The sequence below is a fragment of the Rana temporaria genome, chromosome 4, assembly GCF_905171775.1.
Source record: "Rana temporaria chromosome 4, aRanTem1.1, whole genome shotgun sequence".
NCBI lineage: Eukaryota > Metazoa > Chordata > Amphibia > Anura > Ranidae > Rana > Rana temporaria.
The window spans coordinates 373,787,266-373,809,601 of NC_053492.1; the positions used below are offsets into that span (position 1 = coordinate 373,787,266).

The following is a 22,336-nucleotide window of genomic DNA, read 5'->3' on the forward strand; positions in this document are numbered from 1 at the left end:
TTCAAAGGTTTAGCCATTGTTCTGGATAAGTGATTAACTGGACCAAGTCGTCCCTTATGTTAGATAAGGAACCAGACCCACAGTCAGTATCTCTAATGGATATCCCTGTATCTGAGTTCAGGTATTTAGGTATACAGGCCACACCTAACCCTCTAGAGCACAGCTGTCAAACTCAATTTCATAGTGGGCCGAATCAGCATTATGATCGTCCTCAAAAGGGCCGGTTGTATCTGTAAGATTAGATGTCCAGCGCATCCCCTCCCGTTACATTAGATGTCAAGAGCCACCCCACGATCAGAACTTGAGTCCTCCACTCTCCCTTACATCACAGTGCATCACCCTTTCTTTATGCTGCTGCTGGGAAGAAGCTGGATGCATTGCTTAGAAGCAGAAAGTAGCGGTCTGCAGGAGAGGTGCGAGGGACACATGAAATGGCCTGGAGGGCCGAATTCAGCCCACGGGCCTTGTGTTTGACACCTGTGCTTTGAACTCGATCCCATTGCCAAATCTCTCCCCGGTAGGTAGGATAAACTTGATCAAAATGATCCTAATGCCACAGATTTAATACATACTCCACACAATTCTCAGATGGATTGCATTTTTCTAAATCAAACAAGCTGTATTCCACTTTCAACTTGTTTCAAAAAGTATGGGGCATTACAACAAGTTGAGTGATATACCCGATTCAGCCCTATATAAGGGAACAGACAGTACATGGAGTTGGAGAAATTACAATACAGCTCGAAATGGAAACAATATGGGATTACTCATATGACCCACATTTTTAGGGATGATAAGGTATGCTCCTTCAGTGCTTTACAGCTAAAATTTACACTCCCCTCATCCATGTTGTTATTTTATTATTTCCAACTTCAGCATTCAGTTAAGACCCAATTGGAAATTGATTAGTGGACAGAGTTTTTACAATTACATGCAGGAGGTGACCTCTTACAAGGGGTTTATCTCCTGCAGCTATTCTATGTTGCTCAATAAGTCCCTCCCCGACAGCACCGCAGGGGTGATATCCAAAAGGGAGAGGGATGTTGGAGTTTTTAAGGATGACGCTCTTTTGGCGGTTCCCCTGTGTTCTTTAAATGTGACCCAAAGGTTATCCCAATTACATATGCTTTTATGTGTCCATTGCATGCCAGCTAGATTGGTGAGAATGTGGGTGTGGGAGGATCCTTTCTGCACTAGATGCACAAGGGAACATGGCGACCTGATCCATGTGTTGTGGAGGTGCCCCAAATTGCATATATATTGGAAGGGTATAGGGATTATAAACAATTTTTTCACATTCATCTTGCAGAACACCCTAAATTAAGCCTGTTGAGAAATATAGATGAAGAGAAGGCCTCTAAACTAGCCATAGCTAGGGCTCTTTTCCAGGCCAGGAAATAAATTTTGAGGCACTGGAAATCGGTAGATACCCCTCACAGTGAAAGAGCGGCTGACTCAAATGGGCTACACTATAAGGCTGAAAAAAAAATGTATCTACCAGTATAGGGGTAACGAAAAAAATTGACAAAATTTGAGCACAATGGCTGGATGTTCCTAGTTTAGCTCCTGTTGATCCAATTATGGACTGTTTACTATTGTAAAATTAGCTACGGCAGTTGTGGGTCCTCCAATCTGGGGCCCTAATCATTTCAGTTGTTTTCTGTTTGTTCTTTATTGCTGAATCTGAGTCTTACAGTATGTGGCTGTAATGTGCGGATAGTGCCAAATTCCAAATGCAAAGTGCTTATGTTTAGCGTGCAATATGGAAGTCTGTACTTTGTTTTATTGCTTTTTTTTAATAAAGTTCCTATTGATTAAAATACATAAATAAAAAGGAATTGAGGGGAAAAAAAACCTGAACTTAACTTTTTCACATTTTCAACTCTTGAATTGGACCAAATATAAAATACTGTGATGACAAAATGCCATCATCTTCACCTGCTGCCTGTTTTTCTTTTCCCCCTACAGAACCCAATTATGAATAATACATACGCTTGCATCGCCTACACACTGTACAGCATGTTTTGATGTGTTCTTGCAGCAACCATCTAAAAGGATTCTGACACCCCCCCCCCCCCCCTCCATCACCATTCAGACTGTATTTTAAGACTTTTTGTGTTGTGGAGACGAAAATGTGTTAGGACTCAGGATTCCAATGGCATTAAAAAAGGACATTCAATACGTTCTAGATAAATAGGGTTTTATTTTTATATTGCCACAGATTTTCCATAGACAGCGCTGTGCGCTTTCTGTAGATGGGTGCATCTTAATAAAAGAATTTAAAAGTGCAATCAACATTTTATGACTACAATCAACAAATACATACTGACAAAAACGATTCAATGTCTAAAACAGTTTTAAATGGAGAGAAAGAGCATGTTGACCATTTAAATATATACTTACAGTCTTCTTTTTTAGTTTGAAGTTTTCTTTGTGTACCAAGATGACTGCCCTCCTGAACACTAAAAACAAAAAACACAGGACTTCTTACAAAAGAACAAAAACATAAATATACTAAATTTCCAGATCTACAAAAGATTCTTAAAGGCTTCCTCTGATTGCCATTGTTTTTATTACTCTTCTAGGTGTGAATGCTCAACAGAAATAAGCACATAAGCAGCTGTGGAAATATTTTACTAGGTAAAAGCCTGATGAGGGCTTTGCTTCTAAATGCCCTTCTTGTCATAGGACCAATATAAGCATCATCAGATATTTACATATTGTGTAGGTCTCTCATAATTGAGGGATAACAGGAGTAAGGCAGTTCATTCTGGTGCACAAATCTTGATGCTGTATGTGTGAACACAGTTTATCCTCATCATAGAGGGGGTTCTGGACCTGAAGCAAATATAAACTAGGAGTTACTTCTAGAGTAAAATATTAAAGTGACTGTAAAGCCCCACCCTAATATCTGAGCTCCCTCTCGATCCAGCAACGTCCAGGAGAGCCTTCCCTCTCCAGGGACTCGCACTCCTGTCAGCAGCGGGAGCCATTCAGGAGATGGAGGGGGGCAGGGCCGAGCCACAGCTCTGTGTCTGAATGGACACACAGAGCAGCGGCTCGGGTGCCCCCATAGCAAGCCGCTTGCTGTGGGGGCACTCGGCATGGAACCCGACAAGAGGAGGATCCAGGCTGCTCTGTGCAAAATCACAGAGCAGGCAAGTAGAACATGTTTGTTATTTTGTTTTCTTTATAAAAAAACACAAGACTCGTATCACTTTGAAAGCTTTTTTTTATTTATTTATAACGAACATGTTATAGTCACCTGCTCTGTGCTGTGGTTTTGCACAGAGCAGTCCGGATCTTCCTCTTGGGTCCCTTGCTGGTGCACCTGGCCCCTCCCTCTTGCCAAATGCCTCCAGAGCAAGCAGTTTGCTGTAGGCGCACCCGAGCAGGCTTACCGAGCCGCTGCTCTGCGTGTCCATTCACACACTGAGCTGTGGCTCAGCCCCCTCCTCATTGGCTATGATTGAAAGCAACGGGAGCCAATGACTTCTGCTGCCTCAGCCAATGAGGAGTGAAGGAACCAATGCTCTCATTAAACATCGCTGCATTGACATGGGGCCCAAAAAACCTTAGGCCTTTACAACCACTTTAAATCAGACCGTGCACTCTATGCAAGGTCTGTTTAATTGCTTCAGACAATTTCAGCATTCTTCAAACAAGATCCCAGGGATGATGAATACCCCATATCTTGCTGGAAAATTCTACAGCACAGTGCACGGGTGTTGGGCTACTCTGCAGTCCCAGAGATATCGTCTAAAGCAGGGATCCTCAAAGTACGGTCCTTCAGCTGTTGTAGAACTACACATCCCATGAGGCATTGTAACACACTGACATGACTGGGCATGATGGGAATTGTAGTTCCTGAACAACTCGAGGGCCTCAGTTTGAAGACCAATGGTCTAAAGGATACTGACACGCCCTTGCCTAGGAGCTGCAGGGATAAGGCAAACATGTTTGAGATAAGTTGTTGCCATCATTTTCAAAATAATGGATCTTGATTTTATTTTTTTCTTAAAAAAAAAAATGGTACATGTTCCCAATTTAAAACGTTTGACATTCTCACTCAGTTCTCCCTCCACTATAAACAGAGAGCATTTGAAGTCCGTGTACCTAGTGATTAATTGGTTTAATTGTGATTACAAAGTGACAAATTAGACTGGTCCAAAGGGATAATTATGATCATTTGTGTTTTAGCATATACACCATATCATTTTGATCCAAGAGTTTGGTAATTATAATAAATCAAAGCACATGTGTTTTGATTTTAATTACTAAAACGCCTGGATCAAAACGATATGGTGTATATCGGGCATCACTAAATGGCGGCCCGCGTCCTGCCCGAGCTGCTGCTCTTTCTGGACCACGGTGATCGCGCTATTTAGTCACCGCTTTTGTCCCCAGCCTCCTCCGCTATTATTAGCAGAGAAGAGGAGCGGGAGGCGGGACAATCCCAGACCGTGGGCGGGACCAGAGGAGGTAGCTGCCTGTCATGTTAGATGGGAGGTGATTGGCTGCTAGGAGGCGGTCCTAGCAGCCAATCACCAGTTCGCCGAAAAGTCAACCCGACAGCTCCCGCGCCTTCAGTCCACGACTTTCCCGCCTCCCGCCCTCCGCTCTGTGAAAGGTAGGAGTGGAGAGGGAAGAAAAGAAAATGTATGAAAATGTTAAGGATGGGGAGCGGGGGCAGTGCTGTGTGTGTGGAGAGGGGGGGGGGGGGTCATGTAAAGGGGGCAGTACTGTGTGGGGGGGGGATATGTGATGGGGGCGTACTGTGTGGGGGGGATATGTGATGGGGCAATACTGTATGGGGGGGGGATCTGTGATGGGGGTCATGTAAAGGGGCAATACTGTGGGGGGGATATGTAATGGGGCAATACTGTGTGGGGGGATATGTAAAGGGGCAATACTGTGGGGGGGATATGTGATGGGGCAATACTGTGTGGGGGGATATGTGATGGGGTCATGTAAAGGGGGCAATACTGTGTGGGGGATATGTAATGGGGGCAATACTGTGTGGGGGGATATGTGATGTGGCAATACTGTGTGGGGGGGGATATGTGAAGGGGGGGTAATACTGTGTGGGGGGATATGTGAAGGGGGGTAATACTGTGTGGGGGTGATGTGAAGTGGGGTAATACTGTGTGGGGGTGATGTGAAGGTGATATGTGAAGTGGGGGGGGGATATGTGAAGGGGGTAATACTGTGTGGGGGCATATGTCAAGTGGGGGGATATGTGAAGGGGGTAATACTGTGTGGGGTGATATGTGAAGGGGGGTAATACTGTGTGGGGGTAATATGTGAAGTGGGGTAATACTGTGTGGGGGGATATGTGAAGGGGGGCAATACTGTGTGGGGTGATATGTGAAGGGGGTAATACTGTGTGGGGGGATATATGAAGTGGGGTAATACTGTGTGGGGTGATATGTGAAGGGGGGTAATACTGTGTGGGGTGATATGTGAAGGGGGGGTAATACTGTGTGGGGGTGATATGTGAAGTGGGGTAATACTGTGTGGGGGTGATGTGAAGTGGGGTAATACTGTGTGGGGTGATATGTGAAGGGGGGGTAATACTGTGTGGGGGGATATGTGAAGCGGGGTAATACTGTGTGGGGTGATATGTGAAGGGGGGGTAATACGGTGTGGGGTGATATGTGAAGCGGGGTAATACTATGTGGGGTGATATGTGAAGGGGGGGTAATACTGTGTGGGGGTGATATGTGAAGTGGGGTAATACTGTGTGGGGTGATGTGAAGTGGGGTAATACTGTGTGGGGGGATATGTGAAGGGGGGTAATACTGTGTGGGGTGATATGTGAAGGGGGGTAATACTGTGTGGGGTGATATGTGAAGGGGGGTAATACTGTGTGGGGTGATATGTGAAGGGGGGGTAATACTGTGTGGGGGTGATATGTGAAGTGGGGTAATACTGTGTGGGGGTGATGTGAAGTGGGGTAATACTGTGTGGGGTGATATGTGAAGTGGGGTAATACTGTGTGGGGTGATATGTGAAGGGGGGGTAATACTGTGTGGGGGGATATGTGAAGCGGGGTAATACTGTGTGGGGTGATATGTGAAGGGGGGTAATACTGTGTGGGGTGATATGTGAAGCGGGGTAATACTATGTGGGGTGATATGTGAAGGGGGGGTAATACTGTGTGGGGGTGATATGTGAAGTGGGGTAATACTGTGTGGGGTGATGTGAAGGGGGGTAAAACTGTGTGGGGTGATATGTGAAGGGGGGTAATACTGTGTGGGGTGATATGTGAAGGGGGACAGGGCTGTGGTGGGGAAGATGTGAAGGGGACAAGCAGCTGCGCACAAAATGAGGTGCTGCACAGAAAACGTGAAGGGGTACCATTGACTCCTAAAATGCACTAAAATGCAAGGTGCAATTTTCTGCACATGGAAATTGCATGGTACAAACGCATCATGCAGTTTCCATGTGGCTGCCTTTTTAAAAAGATAATAAAAAAAGGAGTCGCGCTATTGAAAAGTGATACAACTAAAACACCAAAAAATGTACAGTGTAAAATATAAATAACTGTCAAAATAGCATGAGTATCTCCACAGTATTAAAATTGATATATCACAGTTAATTCAGTGGAATAGAGGCAAGCCAAGAGGTTTGAAACAGTCCAAGGGTGTAGTGAAGAAAGCAATCTCAGGTGTCAGTGATTGTATTCACGCTGTGATCTGGACAAACAGGAGACCTCCACCACAGAAATTACTGACTCTTACCGCAACTCAGTAAGTTAACAGCAAAAGAAATAGCATCCATGAATGGGGAGATCCGTCATTGAGCTACCGTTATTTGAGGATTAATCAGCTGGGCTGCTGCTGTGGATGCGATTTCTTTTGCTGTTAACTTACTGAGTTGCGGTAAGAGTCAGTAATTTCTGTGGTGGAGGTCTCCTGTTTGTCCAGATCACAGCGTGGATACAATCACTGACACCTGAGATTGCTTTCTTCACTACACCCTTGGACTGTTTCAAACCTCTTGGCTTGCCTCTATTCCACTGAATTAACTGTGATATATCAATTTTAATACTGTGGAGATACATGCTATTTTGACAGTTATTTATATTTTACACTCTACATTTTTTGGTGTTTTATTTGTATCACTTTTCAATAGCACGACTCCTTTTTTTATTATGTTTGCTTTGTGCTGTATGGCACACTTGAGACGCAGCTGATTTATGCACTTAGGGTTGGGTCTGCGCAATAATTCTTCCTTTTTTTGCTATTATTGTTTATACTTATTATTGCAGCGACCATAGAATATTCATTTAAGGAATATTTTTTCATTATTGATTTGAGTATTTATTTTGCACATTTATTTATTTATACACTATTTTCTTCTACACTAAATATTGTTGAGAGTTTTCTCCATGGATATCTTTGATTTCCGTGCTAAAAGAGTAGTCAACACTGAAGGCGTATTTGAAATTTTCAAGGATGGAGATGGGGATTTGGGTGGTCTCTTTATGAGACTTAAAAATCTCACAGTGTCTGAGTTGCATACTCAATGGGATATAGTTTTTTTAGAAACCTATATTAAACATCAGATGGTACCCAGGAGTCTTAGATGGGAGATACAGCCCCAAAAGGGCGACACAGACCTTGAGGGTTGGTACAAATACTTTAATGAAGCAGGCCTCAATCTCCTGCAATTCTTGGGGGAGCGTAAGGCCACTAAATTAAAAAGGCTTGATGCTGAAATTATCCTTATTAAGGAGAAATTGGCCCCTTTTATGACTAGTTCGGAGTATGCGGAGAGGTCTCAAAACCTTCTAAAGATTCTGGAAAAAGAGGAGAGGGAACAAAAAATAAAAAAAAATAAAAAATTTAATAGGGATCTGGGTGACTATCAGGGCAATATAGTCTTCGACTGGCAAAAAAAACTGCTGGCGGAGGCTAATGCCCTGATCAGTCCCCAGATGGAAGTGACATTGCAGCCTATTCTCAATCAGGCCAATGCCACGCACCCCCCTCCCCCAACAGCTCACGTCTATAAGGGATCTCAAAATCGCTTACCGAAGGTGGGCACCCCTAAGGGTAACAATAGAACTAATAAGTTTCCCGTCGCATCTGCCACCAACAGAGGCAGAGGAGGCCCCATTCAGAGGGGGCACCTTGCCCCTGTGACAGGCCCGCAAACGTACAGTTGGGGTCCAATCCGGCCATCTGGCCCCCCGAGTGTGAGGGGAAGGGGCCCTTTGGGTCCACCACCCCCTTTGGCCCCACAGTACAATACTGGTTACCAGCACCAGTTTGGGGGCCAAGGAGGCAGCCAGTTTTACCGGGGGCAATATTTTGGTCCTCCTCCACCATCAGGAATTCAGGAGGTAGTTCATTATGCTGATAATTTGGAACCAGAATACAACATACTTACCCACAACGCTTTTCTTCCCCTTGGAGATACGGCGGACTCAGGTGAAGGGGCATATGGCCCTTCCCAGGGACAGAATGGACTCATTCAGTCTGGGACCTATGAGTTTGGGTATGGAGGAATAAGTGTCCCCAATTCAAATAATAGCTCCAACCGCTCACAATGGGGTTTTCCCCGGGTAGGCCAGGGTACCAAAAGAGCGGCAGAAAGAAAAGAGGAGTTAGAGGGGGGAGGAACAGAAAGCCCAAAGAGAACAAAGATGTGAAGGGAGGGGGCATTTTCAATTTAAGCTCCCACACCCTTAGTCCTTCTGAAATAATGGTCTTGGACAAGGGGCTTAAGTACGTTCCCCCCACTAATATTAATAAATTTAAAGCATACATGGATATACATAGATACATCAGAAAGCTGAATATCCAACGCTATTGTGCTTCCAACCCTTTCAGTCCATCTGCAATGTCTACTTCTCATATAGTACATTCAGGACTGTCCAATGCCTCTGTTTGGAATCCTCCAGGTCATCTTCCAGCAGCACTTAAAGTTTTTAGAGCCCTTACTCTGAAGGATTTGGACGACATGAAGGTTAAACAGGTCCGTTGTAAACAGGACATTGTAAAAGGGATAGAATCTCTGTGTCAGAACAAAAACCTAGTTGTCCGCCCAGCGGATAAGGGGGGAGGGATTGTGGTCCTTGACAAGACCGATTATATGCAGGAGATGCAGCGGATCTTAGGTGATGGTGAGACTTACATCCCCCTCCCTCTAGATCCGGGGGCCAAGTATAAGAAAGTCTTGTCCAGAATTGTGGATAGAGGTTTTCGGAGCAAAATTCTCAACGAAAAAGAAAAGGAATTTCTGGTTCCAAAAGCCCCGAGAACCCCGATCATATACTACTTGCCGAAGGTACATAAGAGTCTTACTTGCCCCCCGGGACATCCCATTGTCAGTGGGATAGATTCTGTTACGTCCCGGGTGGGCAAGTACATAGACTTCTTCCTTCAGCCTTTGGTGAAAAAAATCCCATCATATATATAGGACACTAAAGATGTCATTAATATTGTGTCTGGAATAAAACCTCCTTCGGGTGTGTGGTTAGTAACGTGTGATGTTACATCATTATACACTATAATACCACACGACCAGGGCCTACACGCAGTTTCATACTATCTGAACAGAGATAGTGAGCTGGACAAGAGGCAAGTATCTTTTATTATGGAACTTCTAGAATTCGCGGCCACGCATAATTTCTTATGGCATGACGGAAAGTTCTATAAACAGAATCGTGGCGTCACGATGGGAGCTAAATACGCGCCAAGCCTCGCCAACCTCTTTATGGCCCTATGGGAGGAGGATGTCGTCTGTGTCCAGTCCAGGCCACAGATCTTGCTGTGGGCCAGGTACATCGACGACATCCTCCTCCTGTGGGATGGCACCGAGAGTGACTTGTTACACTTCATAAATGTTTTGAACATGAATGATCGTGGGATCTTGCTGAGCTATGAGGCTAGCCAGACACAAGTCAGCTTTTTAGATTTAGTGATCTCGGTGGATGGGGAGAACTTTCAGACGGTAACTCACTTTAAATCGACTGAGAGAAATGCTTACATTTCAAAGGATAGCTGTCACTACTCCCCCTGGCTTGACTCTATCCCTAAAAGCCAATACCTACGTATAAAGAGGAATTGCACAAAACAAACATCATTTGTGCAACAAGCAGATGTGTTGACACAACGTTTTGTAGTTAAGGGGTACAAGCCGGACGACCTATCCAGTTCTTTAGACTATGTGACCCAACTAGACAGAAGCACTCTACTTGTAGACAGACCCCGCGATAAGTCCGCCAAGTTCAAATGTCCTTTCATTACGGATTTTTCCTGCCAGCATGGTGGGATTAAACACATAATGTCCAAACACTGGCACATCCTGAAGAGTGACAGCGTTTTGGGTGGTCTGTTGCCCGATAGGCCGCAGGTAGTCCTTAGGGGTCTCCCTTCCTTGAAAGACAAAGTGGCCGGTAATATAATGAATCCTCCTAAAGTCCCTTCCATGTTTTTGGCAGGATTGACAGGATTTTACAAGTGCGGTCGGTGTCAGAGCTGCAACATTAATACCCACACTAAAAAAAAAAAAAAAAAAAAAAAAAGACAGTGGACTTTAGTTCCAGCTGTACTGGTAGAAGGTTTTCAATTAAGCCTTTTATCACGTGCTCCACAGTTGGTGTTATATATTTAATAATATGTCTATGCGGTCTACAATATGTAGGTAGGACTAAGCGCCCCCTCCATGTGCGATTAAACAAGCATATCGCGATCAGGAGTGGCTTTACAGAACATTCAGTATCTAAGCACTACCTTACTGCTCATGACCGAAACCCCAGGGACACTGTATTCCTTGGGATCGACAAGTTCACTGCGCATTGGAGGGGTAGTGATTTAGTAAGGTCCATATCCAGGACCGAGATGTCCTGGATACATAAGATGAAGTGCTATACGTCCTTTGGATTGAATATTGAGGTAGATCTGAATTGTTTTTTGGACAACTCTTAATATATTTATGCCATCTAGTACTAAAGGCCTTTTGGTACCATGGGGTCTCTATCTTTGGCTCACCCCATTCCGTTAAAATTTGGTCATCCAGAACCCTTTTGTATGAGGGTGACACTTGGGAATGATTAGGGTCACCTTTACTTACATATTTCCATTTGGGCCTCTTTTCGAATAAACTCGTGAATTTATGGTGATTATGTACCTCTGACTGTGGTCTATTATGCTTACAAGAGGAATGAAACATTTTAGGGTTAATTTTGTATATATTTTATTCAAAATGTCTTATTTTGGATTTTGTATTATTGCTACATGGTTTGCATTTTAACACAGGCTTGATCGAATGTTTTGTACTGTATTAATCATGTATGCTATTATGTGAGCATGGGATTATGAGTGACTGGGGGCAGATCCAGTTTGCCATTTTTTCCATTTTTTGGGGTTTTAGTATATTTAAACTATATTGAGTTGGGGATCAATGCGCTGGTAGCATTGTATTGTGGCGGTATTTTTTATGACTAATATACTGTTCCATCTCCCCACTGCCTTTGGGTTGTGCTGCTCAAGATTGCCCATTGATTATCGCTGGTCCTTTAAGAGTTCAGCAAGCCTTTCCTTTTGTCATTATTTTTTTCCCTTATTAAGCCTGCCGTTTGGCATTGATATCCACTGCGGGCATCCAGGAGTTAAGATGGATTCCGTGCGGCCTCTATTGGATCTGCCCCCGGGCCAGCTCCGCCCCTCTTGTCTATTTATTATGCGGTGAGTCAGGGCATCTCCTTACCCCGTGAACACGTCCCTATCGTGACGAAACGTCGGGAGGAGACGCCTTGACGCCACCGCGTTTACACGTGTGAGGATCCGAATACGTCGGACGCACGCCCACACACAGACCGGCCGGCTGTGTTTTGTTTTATGAAATTTTATGTCCGCTTGATGCCTGTTTTTAAAGTTGAAATGTAAGTAAGCAATTGGCTGCTTTATTTTCTAATAAATCCGCGCAGTATTACGCTATGTATCTTCCCTGGTGTTTTCCTTACATATCTATGGAGTTTGGAGTTTAATGCTGTTTGCCATTGAATGGGGAGATCCGTCATTGAGCTACCGTTATTTGAGGATTAATCAGCTGGGCTGCTGCTGTGGATGCTATTTCTTTTGCTGTTAACTTACTGAGTTGCGGTAAGAGTCAGTAATTTCTGTGGTGGAGGTCTCCTGTTTGTCCAGATCACAGCGTGGATACAATCACTGACACCTGAGATTCCTTTCTTCACTACACCCTTGGACTGTTTCAAACCTCTTGGCTTGCCTCTATTCCACTGAATTAACTGTGATATATCAATTTTAATACTGTGGAGATACTCATGCTATTTTGACAGTTATTTATATTTTACACTCTACATTTTTTGGTGTTTTATTTGTATCACTTTTCAATAGCGCGACTCCTTTTTTTATTATGTTTGCTTTGTGCTGTATGGCACACTTGAGACGCAGCTGATTTATGCACTTAGGGTTGGGTCTGCGCAATAATTCTTCCTTTTTAAAAAGATGCCAGGACCTTTTCCCGGCAGAAACACAGGCGCAGCAGCCCATTCAAATGAATGGTGTGTCGTGCCTGCACCCCTGGGCTGCGATGTAAAGAATCGAGGTAATCGCACAAAACTGCGATGCGGACCTCGGCTGGAAGAAAATTTTACTAATCGGACCTCCATGAATTTTAATTCAATACCCCTGGTGTATATGCTGTGGCAGATTGCAGGGAACACAGTTTTTCTGTACTAGTTGCTAAATTACTTCACTTTTTCCTTTAATCTTTAACATTTTAAACAAATTCTGCAATAAAGGTAGGACAATGTAAATGTAAAATTACTATAGCTTGCATGAAAATGGGACACAATTTTAGGAGTCATTCAAGCAGGACATTTTACCATCTTTATTTTACCTGAATTAATGCTTACATTTTTACTGTGAATAATTTAAGTATTTTTTTATGTTTTGCAACTTTTCATGTTAACATATATGTATGTTCTTGCAAAATGAAACCATCTGTCTAGTACATATAAATCATGTATGAACACCTACCAAACGCTGTTAGTTCTAATTCCTTCCGTGTTTTGCCAAGAGATGGGAATATATTTAGCCAGGTGACAGTAGAATACACCAAGAGCTCTCCCATGGATAGTTCTGTGACCTGCAGTAATATAATGTTTACCACTACGTTAGAAAATACATCACATAGACTTTATGACAAACAGAAGAGACTATATATATATATATATATATATATATATATATATATATATATATATATATATATATATATATATATATATATATATATATATATATATATATATATATATATATATATATATATATATATATACACACACACACACACATACATATACACACACACTTATTTATTTTATCCCTCTTTACACACTGGTATGCAGCTTAAAGTGGTAGAAAACCTTTAGGGTTTTTTTTCCCCCCCTTTGATAAAAACAACAAATATGCCTATACTTACCTGCTCTGTGCAATAGTTTTTCCACGTGTTTTATGACAACGTGAAAGAAGTTTGTTTAAAACCTTTGCAAATTCAATAAAAAAATAAAATACAAATTATTGCATTTACACAAGTCTTAACAGCTTTTGCCATGACACTCATAACTGAGCTCAGTTGTATTCGGTTTCTACTGATCATCCTTGAGATGTTTCTACAACTTGGATTGGAGACCACCTCTGGTAAATTCATTTGATTGAACATGATTTGGAAAGGCACACACCTGTCTCTATAAGGTCCCACAGTTAACAGTGCATGTCAGAGCACAAACCAAGCCGTGAAGTCCAAGGAATTGTCTGTAGAACTCCGAGACAGGATTGTAGCAAGGCACAGATCTGGAGAAGAGTAAAACATTTCTGCAGCATTGAAGGTCCAAATGAGCACAGTGGCCACCATCATCTGTAAGTAGAAGAAGTTTGGAGCCACCAAGACTCCTCGGAGAGCAGGCCGTCTGGCCAAACTGAATGATCTGGGAGAAGGGCCTTAGTCAGGGAGGTGACCAAGAACCCGATGCTCACTTTGACAGAGCTCCAGCATTTCTTTGGAGAGAGGAGAACCTTTCAGAACAACAACCATCTCTGCAGCACTCCATCAAATCATACCTGTATGGTAGAGTGGCTAGACAAAAGCCAATCCTCAGTAAAAAGGGACATGGCAGCCCGCCTAAAACTTGCCAAAAAGGAACCTGAAGGACTCTTCAGGCCATGAGAAACAAAATTCTCTGGTCTGATGAAACAAAGATTGAACTCTTTGGCCTTAATGACAATCATGATGTCTGGAGAAAACCTGTCACAGCTCATCACCTGGTCAATATCATCCCTACAGTGAAGCATGGTGGTGGCAGCATCATGCTGTGGCGATGTTTTTCAGCGACAGAATCTGGGAGACTAGTCAGGATCGAGGGAAAGATGAATGCAGCAATGTACAGAGACATCCTTGATGAAAACCTGCTCCAGAGAGCTCTGGCCCTCAGACTGGGATGAAGATTCAACCTCCAAACAGGAAAATGACTAAGCACTGAGAAAAGATAAAAAGGAGTGGCTATAGGACAACCCTGTGAATGTCCTTGAGTGGCCAAACCAGAGCCCAGACTTGAACCCGACTGAACATCTCTGTTGAGATCTGAAAATGGCTGTGCACCGACGCTTCCCAACCAACCTGATGGAGCTTGAGAGGTCCTGCAAAGAAAATATTTGGAGAAACTGCCCAAAAATAGGTGTGCCAAGTTTGTAGCATCATACAGTAGGTGTTTGTGATATTGTGCTTTTAGCACGACAGCGTCGCGCTGATACTCGGCGACATGGTGCCGAGATCTCGCCGACATCTCGCACTCACTGGAATAGTGACAGCACATCCCAGCAAGCGCGTCATAGAAGCGACGGGAGATCCGACTTGGATTCCCGCCAATTCTACACGTGTGCAGCGTTTGTTATGAATCCTGAGGGGGAAGTCCCCGCCGGATTTTAAATGAAAATCCGGCATGGGTCCCCCCCTCAGGAGCATACCGGGCCCTTAGGTCTGTTATGGGTTGTAAGGAGAGCCCCCCTACGCCGAAAAAAACGGCGTAGGGGGTCCCCCTACAATCCATACCAGACCCGTATCCAAAGCACGCTACCCGGCCAGCCAGGAAGGGAGTGGGGACGAGCGAGCGCCCCCCCCCCTCCTGAGCCGTACCAGGCTGCATGCCCTCAACATGGGGGGGTTGGGTGCTCTGGGGCAGGGGGGCGCACTGCGGCCCCCCCACCTCAGAGCACCCTGTCCCCATGTTGATGAGGACAGGGCCCCTTCCCGACAACCCTGGCCGTTGGTTGTCGGGGTATGCGGGCGGGAGGCTTATCGGAATCTGGGAGCCCCCTTTAATAAGGGGGCCCCCAGATACCGGCCCCCCACCCTAAGTGAATGAGTATGGGGTACATCGTACCCCTACCCATTCACCTGCAAGAAAAGTGGTAAAAACACAAATAAACCACACAGTGTATTAAAATATTTTATTAGTCTGCTCCGGAGGCCGCCCCCGGTCTTCTTTATTAGCTCTTTTACCAGGGGGAGCTTCTTCTTTGACGTCTTCGGGTGGGTGGGGGCCGCCGTCTGGTTCTCTTCCACCGCCGGGGGGGTGGCTTTTAAAAAAGCCCCCACCCCCCCGGCGGGTTTCCTCCGGCGTCTTCGGCGGGGCTCTTCTTCTTCCGCTATCCCGACGGGTCTTCTCCGCTATCCGGGGGGTCTCCTATGTTCGCCGCTCTCCGCTGTTGACTCGTCGCACCCCGGTTCTTCGTCGCGCAGTCCGGTCCCTTCTTCCGTGCTGTACGTCTTCTTCCGTGCTGTGAGTTCTTCCGCGCTGTGACGTCATGTTCTTCACTTCTCTTCTTCTCCCGATGTTGACACGTCGCCTTTCCTCTCTGCAATGACGGGTGCATCGGACCTATATAGGCCTCACAGTCCCATCATGCTCTGTACCTACCCATGTGATACCTACCCATGTGATACCTACCCACGTGGGTAGGTATCACATCGGTAGGTACAGAGCATGATGGGACTGTGAGGCCTATATAGGTCCGATGCACCCGCGCACCCGTCATTGCAGAGAGGAAAGGCGACGTGTCAACATCGGGAGAAGAAGAGAAGTGAAGAACATGACGTCACAGCGCGGAAGAAGAACTCACAGCACGGAAGAAGACGTACAGCACGGAAGAAGGGACCGGACTGCGCGACGAAGAACCGGGGTGCGACGAGTCAACAGCGGAGAGCGGCGAACATAGAAGGAGACCCCCCGGATAGCGGAGAAGACCCGTCGGGATAGCGGAAGAAGAAGAGCCCCGCCGAAGACGCCGGAGGAAACCCGCCGGGGGGTGGGGGCTTTTTTAAAAGCCACCCCCCCCGGCGGTGGAAGAGAACCAGACGGCGGCCCCCACCCACCCGAAGACGTCAAAGAAGAAGCTCCCCCTGGTAAAAGAGCTAATAAAGAAGACAGGGGGCGGCCTCCGGAGCAGACTAATAAAATATTTTAATACACTGTGTGGTTTATTTGTGTTTTTACCACTTTTCTTGCAGGTGAATGGGTAGGGGTACGATGTACCCCATTACTCATTCACTTAGGGTGGGGGGCCGGTATCTGGGGGCCCCCTTATTAAAGGGGGCTCCCAGATTCCGATAAGCCTCCCGCCCGCATACCCCGACAACCAACGGCCAGGGTTGTCGGGAAGGGGCCCTGTCCTCATCAACATGGGGACAGGGTGCTCTGAGGTGGGGGGGCGCAGTGCGCCCCCCTGCCCCAGAGCACCCAACCCCCCCATGTTGAGGGCATGCAGCCTGGTACGGCTCAGGAGGGGGGGGGGGGCGCTCGGTCGTCCCCACTCCCTTCCTGGCTGGCCGGGTAGCGTGCTTTGGATACGGGTCTGGTATGGATTGTAGGGGGACCCCCTACGCCGTTTTTTTTTCGGCGTAGGGGGGCTCTCCTTACAACCCATAACAGACCTAAGGGCCCGGTATGCTCCTGAGGGGGGGACCCATGCCGGATTTTTATTTAAAATCCGGCGGGGACTTCCCCCTCAGGATTCATAACAAACGCCGCACACGTGTAGAATTGGCGGGAATCCAAGTCGGATCTCCCGTCGCTTCTATGACGGCTCTGTCTCCATCGCGGCAAGCCAGCTCGGCGCTGGCTCCCGCGATGGGGCTCGTAGGTGCTCAATCTCGCCGAGAAAGAGAGCGAGATTGACACAAAATCGGGTTCACCTACTGTACTCCAAAAAAAAAAAGACTTGAGGCTGTAAATGGTGCCAAAGCTGCTTTCACAAATTACTGAGCAAAGGCATTGAATTCTTATGTACATTGGATTTTTTCATTTTTTATTTTTAATACAATTTGCAAAGATCTCAAACAAACTTCTTTCACGTTGTTATTATGGGGCATTATTTGTAGAATTTTGAGGAAAATTTGGAAATGTATCCATTTTTGGAATAAGGCTGTAACATAACAAAATGTGGAAAAAGTGAGGTGCTGTGAATACTTTCCAGATGCACTGTATCTGTAGACAGCAAACATGGTTTAAATATGGGGTTACGCTTATGTGTAGTTCAGGTGATAGATCTGTCATTTCTTTATAGGTTGCTATGTGGTAATATTTTGATACTATGTATTTTAAACATCGTGACCTTTGTCAATAGTGCATCAGTACTTATTTTATGTATTAGTTCATAAGCTGAAATACCTAGCTTATTCCTTACTCCTGCAGGCTTCCTCAAACCGCTCCCCCAAAAGCAGCTCTCAGATATCATATACATTGCAAGACCAATAGTCCTGCATAGCACCCGAGGACAATAAGGACCCATCTCAAAAGCATTGGCCTTCAGAGGAGGGTGTCGATTGCCAGCGGAGAAAAGAATGCGTTAAAGTATAACCAAAGCCCAATTCTTATTTGGGATAGAGCGGAGAGGGATTAGAACCCCTGTCAGCATTTATTGCGGTCTGTGCCCCATAAAAGGAGATCCACCCTCTCCATTTGTCCCATTTACCATTATTAGTAAAAGTAAAAGAGAAGCCCAAATGTTGTATTGTCCCCAGAAAAGGTATAGCGGGGAAATCTTCCAATAGAGATACTAGTTCTGATGACCTGGGGGTCCCCAAGGAATTCCCTTAATTTGCCTAGATTTTCTCACTTCCTGTTTGGTTATGGAACAGGAAGTGACGGGAAATCTCCAAAATGGGACACAAAAAAAAAAAAAAGCAGGAGGAAGTGTTAGTTTTTCTACAACCTGGAGTTCTGTTATATTGTAACATCCTATGGAAAATGTCATGGGAAGTGTATAACTATTTGACCCATGACCCATGACACCCAGAGACTCTTGAAGGATGAGGGGTACTCCTGTGCCAGCGTCACTAATGACTCTTGGGTGTAGGGTCATCCTGTGGCCCTTTTGGGCATAGGGTGACTGAGAAATATTAATTATAAATTACATGAGATGGGACATTAAAGATAATTCATGTTTTGCAGGATATCTTGGAATCTTACAGGTTGTTAAAAGTCTGACTCCAAATGGAGTGTTTTCATTCAATGGGAGGGGGACACATGCTTTTGAGGTGTTAATTGTGTCTGGCTTCTGAAAGACCTTTCATTGTGAGATGCTAATAACACTGTTTGTGTGAAGATGCTATTGATGATAGATATGTGTTGTGAGTTAGCAGTCTGATGCCGCGTACACACCATCACTTTATGTGATGAAAAAAAATGACGTTTTTAAAAACGTCACTTTAATTGACCGTGTGTGGGGGAAAACGTCGTTTTATGTCTTCTAAAAAACGACCCAAAAAATTGAAGCATGCTTCAATGTTATGTGTCGTTTTTCAAAACGTCAACTTTTACTTCACAGAAATTGACCGTGTGTAGCAAAAAACGTCGTTTAAAACGACGTTTTTTCACCCGCGCATGCCCAGAAGCTACTTATGAAGCGAGCTTCAATGGAAAAACGTGGTGGAACGTAACCTCGCTTTGCTAGAACATTGTGAGAAAAACGATGGTGTGTAGGCAACTTTGTCTTTGAAAATTGAAGTTTCAAAAACGTCATTTTTTACTTCACAGAAAATGTCGTTTTTTTTCTCATCACATGTGGTGGTGTGTACGGGGCATAAGGGTCAGATGTCTCCTTTCAGGGGTAGGGAATTAGCATGTCAATTATGTTTAGTAAAGGAATGTGACTTGTCAAGCTGTAGTAATTGCCTCCTCTAAATGCGGAGACGGGACGTCTGGGAGGTGACTAATGATTAGCTCAACTGGATGTCACTATCTAAAAGAATGTGATTGAAGTCCCATTGTGTGATGTGTGGGTGGAGAGTTATTTGTCCCTTTGATTACTGTAACATATTTGTACTGTATATAAGCAAGCTAAGATACCATTAAAAGTGTTCATACATTTTGACTCAGAGAACGAAGCTTGTCTCATTTATTCTGGTGAAATCCATATGGATTGTGTCTGTTGGATGGTTGGAGTGTCAGATAAGCTGTCGTGGGTTGATGGAATGGGAATATAGTAAACGGTGGTGACCGTTACATTGGATAAAACATATGATTGGTGTAGGGGCTAAAAACTACATTTGGGGTTGTTCAGTGAATTCAGTTTTTCTCACAATGTAGGATGTATACCACTAATGGCACTACACTGCAGGGCTTGTGGAAAAAACAGACTTGCACACAAATTATTAGCAGGTATAGGTGCATCCACTACCAGTTACAAAGCCATTCATACCTCTCTCTTGTTTCCAATCTGTTCTGCCACTAACTGATCAAACACTGTTCCATAATCTTCATAGATCTTCTGCATTTCATTAATGTGACTAGCTACTTTCTCCATTGCTTTAAGTGCTTCTGTAAAATGACAAATAATAGCGGTTACATATTAAAGTCACACATAGATATATATTCCATTATGTATACATAACACTTCACTCATGTAAAATCTGAATAATAATTGACAAATGGGTGGTTGTAGAATAGATGCCCATAGAGATCAGATTCTTGCTCTGATTTTTCTTGAATGGCTACCAGTTGACAGCAACTATGTTCTTTCCCCCTTGTTATTTTCCCTATTTTGTTTAATATACATACCCTAAAATGTGCATAAAATCTAAAAAGCCAGGGCTCAACCATTTAGTCCAGTAAAGCAGTGTGCCACCCAAGCCAGACAACAAAATAGATATTTCAATGCCTTTGCCATTCAATGGCATGTATTTAAATACTTTACAACTTCAGCTTCTATTTGTCAGTATTTCAAAACATGAAACCCAGTTTTGAAAGCATTTTTATGCTTTTAGTTGGTCCAAAATTTATGAAATTTGATACGTTTTGTCTTGTATACTGACCCAATATAGAATCTTTTTTTTGTTTTCAGTGAATAATGTACATCAATACCAATTGAAAAGACAGAGGACAAATTGTCCAGGCAAACTTAGCAGCACAACATCACCCAAAAACACTATAATCAGGTTAATCATGATAGTACATAAACAATGCTGACTAATTAATTCAAATGTAAAAACTGGGTCAACAAGTGACAAGCAATGATTCATAGAATTACTACTGCATGCAATCATGTTAGTCTCTAAGATCCACAGATTGTAATCACCAACACTGAACAACAATGTAATTCAACTGCACAAAAATCACAGAATACAAAATTACTAGAATTTTTCAATGAAGCTTGATTATGTTATTGTTACTGTCCCTCTGTAGACAAAAGAAAACCAACAGAGTATGTCATCTCAAGGTAAAAATCTGTAAGGATCATTTACTGGTTCAGCAAATTGTAAGAAAAACAAAAAACAAACACACACTGATAAAAGCTGAAGATACTATAAATAGCATCTTTTTTTTTTTTTTTATAATAAAAATTTTATTTAAAATAAAAATGACCAGAACAGGCATGCTGGATGGCAAAATGTTCTGCTAGGTGATGGGCAAGTACATCCCAGATTGTCTGAGTTTTAAGCTTATGTTTAGTTTTCTCGTTATAGATCCCATTAAAAGAGTCGTCTAATGTATTATACAGTTCCTGATATACCACAGTTTAATAGGAACACAGTTATTGCACTTAGAGATATTGTCATCCTGTCCATGATGCCCCCCATCATTTGCCCCCCCCCCACTTATCCTTTGCCTTTCCCTTCCTCCCCCACATCCTTTCAATACCTGCCATTTCTCAGAATGAGGGAGCATGTGATCGTTTTAATGTTTAGCAGCCAATCCCAAGACCCAAGTTTTGTCACCCCAGCCACCAACCCCAGTCATTTCATTAGCAATTGTAGAGTAAAAGTGCCAGGAAAGGTGCTCAGGTGCAAAGGTATGCACAAGCGCATAATCTGTTAGCCATGCACTTGTACGCATGTTGGCAACGCACACCTGCCACCGAGACTGGCACCAAGTGGGCTATTTAAAACATCACTGATGTACCATGACCTTGCATTATGGTCTACAGCATTTCCTGCATATCCACCACCCATCCCTGTATCTAATCACCTGTTTCCGACCTGATCTGCCTTGACCTCGTCTCTGCCTGCTCCCGTTGCCTAGCTGCCTCACCATTACCGACTCTGGCTTGGACTCTGACTACTTTAGTGTTTTTTGTTTTGCTTCTGACCTGCCTGACAGTTAGTGACCCAGCTTGCCCGACTCTGCTCTGTATCCTGAACCTGTGGCTTCATCTGTGCTCAGCCATCCCTCAGCCTGCCAAGTGTCTGCTGTCTGCCAGTGACTTGCCATGCCTACAACTATGGACATGCAGACGACTCTTTCGCATCTGTTACTGTGAGAACTGTCAGGCACTCATGCCACTCCAAGCTCTCGTGCCTCCGGTATCTCACCAGGGGTATGGAGCTGGAGGTGCAAGATGCCTACCTCTCCAAATTATGCTACATCACCATGTACGTGACATTAAGGGGCAGCAAGGAAGCTCTGGCAAGATGAAGAACTGGGAAATTATTACAGGACACTGCTCATAGAGGTGGTCCTTTTTTTTTTTCGGTTTACAGAAAGTGAAAAGTGATTTTATTTATTTAGACGTACAGAACAGATTTTAAAAACCATCATGGGCTTATTCATAAAGCAGCATTATGGCCTTACTGAAACCAAAATACTTATTTATTTTATAAATGCCACGTTTACTGCGACAATGAATTCTCTGTACTAATCTGCAGAGAACACTCCAAAGGACACTGCAGGCTCTATACCATGGCCTTCATTTTATGAATGACTCATGAAATGCAGAACAAACTATAAAATGTACTCTTTCCACTTTTAGGCAGTCTTTAAAAAACCAAAACAAGCCTATCCTGCCTCCACCCAACAACT

General features: G+C 44.1%; 1 protein-coding gene across 5 annotated transcripts in view; it reads right to left on the minus strand.

Moving 5' to 3' along the window:
* TIAM2 (TIAM Rac1 associated GEF 2) overlaps positions 1–22,336 on the minus strand; it is a 272,961-nt gene that overhangs the window by 11,673 nt on the left and 238,952 nt on the right. For all 5 annotated transcript variants that reach the window (XM_040350977.1, XM_040350974.1, XM_040350975.1 and 2 more), the window contains 3 exons: positions 19,740–19,858; positions 13,017–13,125; positions 2,404–2,462 (listed from right to left, as the gene is read on the minus strand). In XM_040350977.1, the coding sequence (XP_040206911.1) occupies positions 2,404–2,462; positions 13,017–13,125; positions 19,740–19,858 (287 nt within the window). The remainder of the gene's footprint in view (positions 1–2,403; positions 2,463–13,016; positions 13,126–19,739; positions 19,859–22,336) is intronic.